Source organism: Haematobia irritans, chromosome 2, assembly GCF_050003625.1.
Source record: "Haematobia irritans isolate KBUSLIRL chromosome 2, ASM5000362v1, whole genome shotgun sequence".
In the NCBI taxonomy this organism is placed as follows: Eukaryota; Metazoa; Arthropoda; class Insecta; order Diptera; family Muscidae; genus Haematobia; species Haematobia irritans.
Window position 1 is genome coordinate 12,597,862 of NC_134398.1, and position 8,424 is coordinate 12,606,285.

The 8,424-nt window shown below is 24.5% G+C and overlaps 1 protein-coding gene across 1 annotated transcript in view; it reads right to left on the bottom strand.

Annotated features, from left to right (window-relative positions):
* Positions 1-6,816, bottom strand: part of LOC142223481 (uncharacterized) — a 525,017-nt gene extending 518,201 nt beyond the window's left edge. The window contains exon 1 of the mRNA XM_075293366.1: positions 5,719-6,816. Coding sequence (XP_075149481.1) covers positions 5,719-6,692 — 974 coding nt within the window. The 5' untranslated portion in view covers positions 6,693-6,816. The remainder of the gene's footprint in view (positions 1-5,718) is intronic.
* Between the last annotated feature and the right edge of the window lie 1,608 nt (positions 6,817-8,424).

Consider the following 8,424-nt stretch of genomic DNA (forward strand, 5'->3'; position numbering starts at 1 on the left):
TCAGTAGATGCAATGAATATGAAAAATACTGAGTGATTAAAATGCAAAACTGAGGAGCCACCGTTGTGCAATGATTAGCATGTCCGCCTTGCATACACAGGGTCGTGGGTTCGATTCCTGCTTCGACCGAGCACCAAAAAGTTTTTTCAGCGGTGGATTATCCCACCTCAGTAATGCTGATGATTTCTGAGGGTTTCAAAGCTTCTCTAAGTGGTTTCACTGTAATGTGGAACGCCGTTCGGACTCGGCTATAAAAAGGATGTCCCTTGTCATTGAGCTTAACATGGAATCGGGCAGCACTCAGTGATAAGAGAGAAGTTCACCAATGTGGTATCACAATGGACTGAATAGTCTAAGTGAGCCTGATACATCAGGCTGCCACCTAACATAACCTGCAAAACTGTAATTAAAATTGGTTCAGGTGCGATGTGTCATTAGATTCGATTATCTTTTTGGTTGAACTATAAAGATGGTAGTGAATTAGATCTTAATTCGTGGTTCTTGGTATCTGCAGCTAAGCCACTGAGAACTTCACAAATGAAGTTCAGGTTCTAAGATTTTATTTATAAAAGATTGACAAAATTTTCTATAGAAATCAAATTTAGTCAACACTTTCTATAGAAATAAAATTTTGCCAAAATTGTCTATGGAAATAAAATATTAAAAAAAATCCTAGAGCAATAAAAATGTTTACAAAATTTTCTAAGCAATAAAAATATTAACAAAATTTTATATAGAAATAAATTTTTTACAAAATTTCTTATAGGAATAAAATGTTAACAAAATTTTCTATAGAAATAAAAATTTGATAAAGTTTTCTATAGAAATAAAAATTTCACAAAATTTTCTATAGAAATAAAATTTTAACAAAATTTTCTATGGCAATAAAATTTTGACAAAATTTTCTATAGAAATAAAATTTTGACAAAATTTTCTATTGAAATAAAATGTTGACAAAATTTTCTATAGAAATAAAATTTTAACAAAATTTTCTATAGCAATAAAATTTTGACAAAATTTTCTATAGCAATAAAATTTTGACAAAATTGCAATAAAATTTCCTGTAGCCATTAAAATTTTGACAAAATTTTCTTTACAAATTAAATTTTCAAAAAATTTTCTATAGCACTAAAATATTGACAAAATTTTCTATGGAAATAAGATTTTGACAAAATTTACTATAGCAATAAAATGTTGACAACATTTTCTATAAAAATTAAATTTTCAAATTCCATTTTCTATGGAAATAAGATTTTTGACAAAATTTTCTATAGCAATAAAATGTTGACAAAATTTTCTATAAAAATTAAGTTTTCAAAAAATTTTCTATAGCACTAAAATATTGACAAAAATTTCAATAGAAATAAAATTTTGACAAATTTTTAACAAGATTTTCTATAGCCATAAAATTTGGCAAAATTTTCTATAGCCATAAAAATTTTGAAAAAATTTCCTATAGCCATAAAAATTTTGCAAAAATTTCCTATAGACAAAAAAATTTGAAAAAATTCCTATAGCCCTAAAATTTTAAAAAAAATTTCTATAGCCATAAAAATTTTGAAAAAAATTCTATAGCACTAAAATATTGACACTGAGCCACTGAGAACTTCACAAATGAAGTTCAAGTTCTAAGATTTTATTTTTAAAATTTTGACAAAATTTTCTATAGATATCAAATTTAGTCAATACTTTCTATAGAAATAAAATTTTGCCAAAATTTTCTATGAAAATAAAATATTGAAAAAATTTCTAGAGCAATAAAAATGTTGACAAAATTTTCTAAGCAATAAAAATATTGACAAAATTTTATATAGAAATAAAATTTTGACAAAAATTTCTATAGAAATAAAATTTTAACAAAATTTTCTATAAAAATAACATTTTGACAAAATTTTCTATAGACATAAAAATTTTCAAAAAATTTTTATAGCAATAAAATTTTGACAAAATTTGCTATACCCATAAACATTTTGACAAAATTTTCTATAGCAATAAAATTTTGACAAAAATTTCAATAGAAATAAAAATTTTCAAAAAATTTTTATAGCAATAAAATTTTGACAAAATTTGCTATACCCATAAACATTTTGACAAAATTTTCTATAGCAATAAAATTTTGACAAAAATTTCAATAGAAATAAAATTTTGACCAAATTTTCTATAGCAATAAAATTTTGACAAAATTGCAATAAAATTTCCTGTAGCCATTAAAATTTTGACAAAATTTTCTGTAGAAATTAAATTTTCAAAAAATTTTCTATAGCACTAAAATATTGACAAAATTTTCTATGGAAATAAAATTTTGACAAAATTTTCTATAGCAATAAAATGTTGACAAAAATTTCTATAGCAATAAAATGTTGACAAAATTTTCTATAAAAATTAATTTTCAAAAAATTTTCTATAGCACTAAAATATTGACAAAAATTTCAGTAGAAATAAAATTTTGACAAAATTTTAACAAGATTTTCTATAGCCATAAAATTTGGCAAAATTTTCTAAAGCCAAAAAAATTTTGAAAAAATTTCCTGTAGCCATAAAAATTTTTCAAAAATTTCCTATAGCCAAAACAAATTTGAAAAAATTCCTATAGCCATAAAATTTTGAAAAAATTTTCTATAGCCATAAAAATTTTGAAAAAAATTTTATAGCACTAAAATATTGACAAAATTTTTTATGCCGCTAAAATATCGACAGAAATTTCAATAGAAATAAAATATTGACAAAATTTTCTATAGCTATAAAATTTTGACAAAATTTTCTATAGAAATTGAATTTTCAAAAAATTTTCTATAGCACTAAAATGTTGACAAAATTTTCTATAGAAATTAAATTTTCAAAAAATTTTCTATAGCACTAAAATATTGACAAAAATGTCAATAGAAATAAAATTTTGACAAAATTTTCTATAGCCATAAAAATTTTGACAAAATTTTCTATACGAATAAAATTTTGAAAAAATTTTCGAAAGCCATAAAATTTTGGCAAAATAGCACTAAAATATTGGCAAATTTTTTATGACAGTAAAATATTTGCAAAAATTTAAATAGAAATACAATTTTGACAAAATTTTCTATTACAACAAAATTTTTCAAAAAATTTTCTATAGCAATAAAATTCTCAATAGAAATAAAATGTTGACTATATTTTCTATAGAAATAAAATTTTGACAAAATTTTCTCTAGCAATAAAATTCTCAAAATATTTTCTATAGCAATAAAATTTTCAAAATATTTATTATAGCAATAACATTTTCAAAATATTTTCTATAGCAATAAAATTTTGACAAAATTTTCTATAGCCATAAAAATAAAAAAAAAAATTCCTATAGCCATAAAAATTTTGACAAAATTTTCTATACCAATTAAATTTTGACAAAATTGTCTATATCAATTAAATTTTGACAAAATTTTCTATAGCCATAAAAATTTTCATAATATTTTCTATAGCAACAAAATTGTGACAAAATTTTCTGTAGCCATAAAAATTTAAAGAAAAATTCTATAGAAATAAAATTTTGATAAAATTTTCTATAGAAATAAAATTTTGACAAAATTTGACAAAAAATATTGACTACTATAGCCATAAAAATATTGACTACATTTTCTATACCAATAAAATCATGAGAAAAAAAAAATCTATAGCAATAAATTTTGACAAAATGTTTTATAGAAATAAAAATTTGACACAATTTTATAAAAAAATAATATTTTGAAAAAATTTTCTATAGAAAGAAAATTTTGACAAAATTTTCTATACCACAAATATTTTGACAAATTTTTCTATATCATTAAAATTTTGAAAAAATGTTCTATACCAGTAAATTTTTGAATAAAAAAATTTTCTATAAAAATAAAATTTTGACAAAATTTTCTATAGAAATAAAATTTTAACAAAATTTTCTATAGAAATAAAATTTTGACAAAATTTTCTATAGCAATAAAATGTTGACCAAATGTTCTATAGCAATAAAATTTTGACAAAAATTTCTAAAGAATTAAAATTTTGACAAAAATTTCAAAAGAATTACAATTTTGGAAAAATTTTCTATAGGAATACTATTTTAACAAAATTTTCTATAGAAATAAAATTTTCGTTTTGTTTTGTTATTGTTGTTTTTTTTTTCTTTTTTTTTTGATTTCAGCTTAAAACCATGCATTGACTAAACAACAAGTGTAGCTTAACCAACAGAGGAAAAGTATGTTTGTCAAATTTATTTGGGCAAGCCCTATAGAATGAAATGAAAAAGAGGAAGCACGCTGAAAAAGAGGAATCACGCTCAAAAATAAACCCAGCCAACTGCACTCAAATCGACGATTTGACGGTGGCAAAGGAAAAGAGTTATATTTGTACGAATTTATTTCGGCATAAGCCGGCTATCATGTAAAACCTTTTTTCGGAAGGTTCAAGTGTGGTTAATTGTTGGGTTTAATGAACTGCCCGAACTTATTCTGATAATTGGTTGATAGTTTTGCTCCAAATAGAGGATGCTGATGAGGAATGTGGTAAGAAAGAAAATTTTTAGAAAATTTCCTATAGCCATAAAAATTTTCACAAATTTTTCTATAAACAAAATTCTATAGAAATACTATGTTGACGAAATTTTCTATAGCAAATAATTTTTGCAAAAATTGCTTATAGAAGTTACAATTTTGACAAAATTTTCTATTTCAATAAAATTTTGAAAAAAATTCCTATAGCCATAAAAATTTTGACAACATTTTCTATAGAAATAAAATATTGAAAAAATTTTCGAAAGCCATAAAATTTTCTATAGCAATAAAATTTTGACAAAAATTTCTAAGCAATAACATTTTGAAAAAATTTCCTATAGCCATAACCATTTTGACAACATTTTCTATAGAAATAAAATATTGAAAACATTTTCGAAAGCCATAAAATGTTGACAAAATTTTCTATAGCAATAAAATTTTCAAAAAATGTTTATAGCAATAAAATTTTGACATAATTTTCTATATCCATAAAATGTTGGCAAAACTTTCTACAGCCATAAAAATTTTGAAAAAATTTCCTATATCCATAAAAATTTTGACAAAATTTTTATTAATAAAATTTTGGCAAGATTTTCTATACCAGTAAAATTTTGAAAAAATTTTCTATACCAATAACAATGACAAAACTTTCTATAGAAATAAAATTTTGACAAAATTTTCTATAGAAATAAAATTTTGACAAAATTTTCTAGAGAAATAAAATTTTGAAAAAATTTTCGATAGAAATAAAATTTTGACAAAATTTAATAGAAATAAAATTTTGACAAAATTTTCTATAAGGATAAAATGTTCACAAAATGTTCTATACCACAAATATTTTGAAAAAAATTTCTATAACTTTAAAATTTTCTACAACCAAAAAAAATTTGAAAAAAACTCCTATAGTCATAAAAATTGTGACAAAATTTTTATACCAACAAAATTTTGAAAAAAAATTCAAAAGCCATAAAATTTTGACAACATTTTCTAAAGAATTACAATTTTGACAAAATTTTCTTTACCACTAATATTTTGACAATTTTTTTTATACCAATAACATTTTGAAAAAATTTCCTATAGCCATAAAATTTTGACAAAATTTTTCTTAGGCTGATTTCTTCTCAAAACTTGTCATACAATAAAAAAAAACCCAAAAACTTTCTCGTCTTTTGTCTTTAAATTAATGACAGAAAAAAAAAAAAAACACTAAATAATGACAACTTACCTAAAATCTTTTTCGGCATAGCAATGACCCAGAAAACGACACTGCAATGTATTACACTGATATGTCTTCACGGGCTCCACCTCATAGGTCATATTGAAACCGTAAACGTCCAGCAGGCGGTCCAATGCTCGCAAATGTGTTCCATCCAATGTGGCCATGTGAAATCTTATCTCCAAATATTGTGAATTAAATTGAATCCAGGCCACCTGGGTGACATCGTCCTCGGTGAGGGTGAAGACACGATGAGCCGGCACTTTGTAATCGTCCGAGTAGTACATGTATTCGGTGAACTTAAGACCACCCAGGACATACAATTGGGTCAAATAGACAACAATGGAGATGTTGTGTCCGGCATGTGGTATTAAATCAGAGGCATCAATTACCCAAACACATTCGATGGGTGTTGGAAATTTGTGTGGAAAATTCGGTGTCTGTATGATGCCATGGCGAGCCTTGAGTAGGCCACCACATTTGTGGGTGGCCAAAGTGGAGGAGGGTGATGATGAGTGAGTTTGGGGTTTGAAGGCAAAGGCATTCAAGGGTTTGCTATCTAAGCCTGATGGACTGGAACCTGATGCGGAAGACGATGATGATGTGAACGGTGACAGTGCATTGAAATTACCAGGGAAAGGTGGTGGCGGTGGCAAGGGTACCGATGGTAGACTTAATTGATGATTAAAACTCTCCAAATCAAAAGAGCCCGTTGCTGTTGCTAATTGGCCAACCGTAGCTGCTGTCACTGAATGTGATCCCAAAGACGAGGAGGGTCTTCGTTTGACCCGTAACGCCAACACATCTCTGTAATGATGACGACTCGCAGATGTCACTTGCCTCTGAGGCGTTTCCTCTGCCACTTTGGCCCCGTTTGTGCTAAACCAAAGATTTTTCCCATAGGCCTTTATTGGTTGTGGATATGCCAATAGCAAAAGCAGAGCGAAAAACAGCTCAGAAGTCACAAATGTCGTCATCGACATTGACTTTTTGTTCTTGTACTCTTGCTCGGAGAAGACATGCACCGCAAAGTGGAAGATCTATGCCTGAGATAGTTTTCTAAAGGGTCTGCAAAAAATTTAAGGGAGTTTCTATGGCAGACATCTAAATTGGATTACTCGAGGCCAATGAATTTTAGAGGAAGCTGCATTGAGAATTAGATCTGAAAATAAATGGAGAAAATAAAAAATTGTGGGTTAAATTTATTTTGCTACAAAAAAACGTAAAGATAGATAATCTGAAATATCGCTAAATTTCTTTGCATATTTTCAGGCGGCATTTAAACGTAAAGCCAACGTCATTATGATAATTATAAGGATTTTCCAATATGTATTGTTATTTTGGTATTCAAGGAAAAATGTAATTTGTTGAAACCACTAGTGTGGAAGCTTTGCCTTAGAGATGTTCGAAAAGGTGGCACAAAAATGTCGTTCGCTATAAAAGGTAGCACATTAATTTTAAAAGGCATACAACAGGTTAAATATTTGTTTATAAAAAACGAATTTAAGATATTTATATAATTTTTTTTAAAGCCAACATTTTATTACTATAAAAAAAATTGTGACTACATTTTATTTCTATAGAAAATTTTGAAAAAATTTTATGTAGAAATAAAATTTTGGCAAATTTTTCTATACCAATAAAATTTTTCTATAGAAATAAAATGTTGACAAAATTTTCTATAGATAAAAAATTTTTAAAAAATTTTCTATAGCAATAAAATATTGACAAAATTTTCTTCAGATATAAAGTTTTGACAAAATTTTCTATACAAATAAATTTTGGACAAAATTTTTTATAGCAATAAAATTTTGACAACATTTTTTATACCAATAAAATTTTGACAACATTTTCTATATAAATAAAATGTTGAAAAAAATTTCTATAGAAATTAAATTATGACAAAATTTTTTATGGAAATGAAATTTTGACAAAATTTTCCACAGCAATAATTTCTTGACAAAATTTTCTATAACTATAAAATTTTGACCAAGTCTTTTATTGAAATAAAATTTTGACCATATAGACTATAGAAGTTTTTTAAATTTTTTGTAGAATTAAAATGTTGAAAAAATTTTCCAAAGAAATAAATTTTTGACAAAATTTTTTATAGCTGTACAAAATTTTCTATAGAAATAAATTTTTGACAAAATTTTTATAGCAATAAAATTTTTGACAATATTTTCTATAGAAATAAAATTTTGAAAAAATTTTTTATAGCAATAAAATTTTTGACAACATTTTCTATAGAAATAAAATTTTGACAAAATTTATTATAGAAATAAAATTTTCCATAGAAATGAAATTATGGCAAAATTTCCCATCGAAATGAAATTTTGACAAAATTTTCTATAGAAATAGAAAATTGACACATTTTTTTAGGGAAATAATATTTTGACAAAATTTTCTATAGAAATAGAATCTTGACAAAATTTTCTATAGAAATAAAATGAAAATAAAATTTTCTATAGAAAAAAAAATGTTGACAATATTTTCTATAGAAAAAAATTTGACCAAGTTTTCGATAGAAATCAAATGTTGCAAAATTTTTTATAGAAATAAAATTTTGACAAAACTTTCTATAGCAATAAAATTAAATTTTGGCAAAATTTTGACAAAATTTTCTATAGAAATAAAATTTTATTTCTATAGAAATTTTTCTCACAATTTTATTTTTTATAGAAAATTTTGTCAACATTTTATATCTATAGAAAA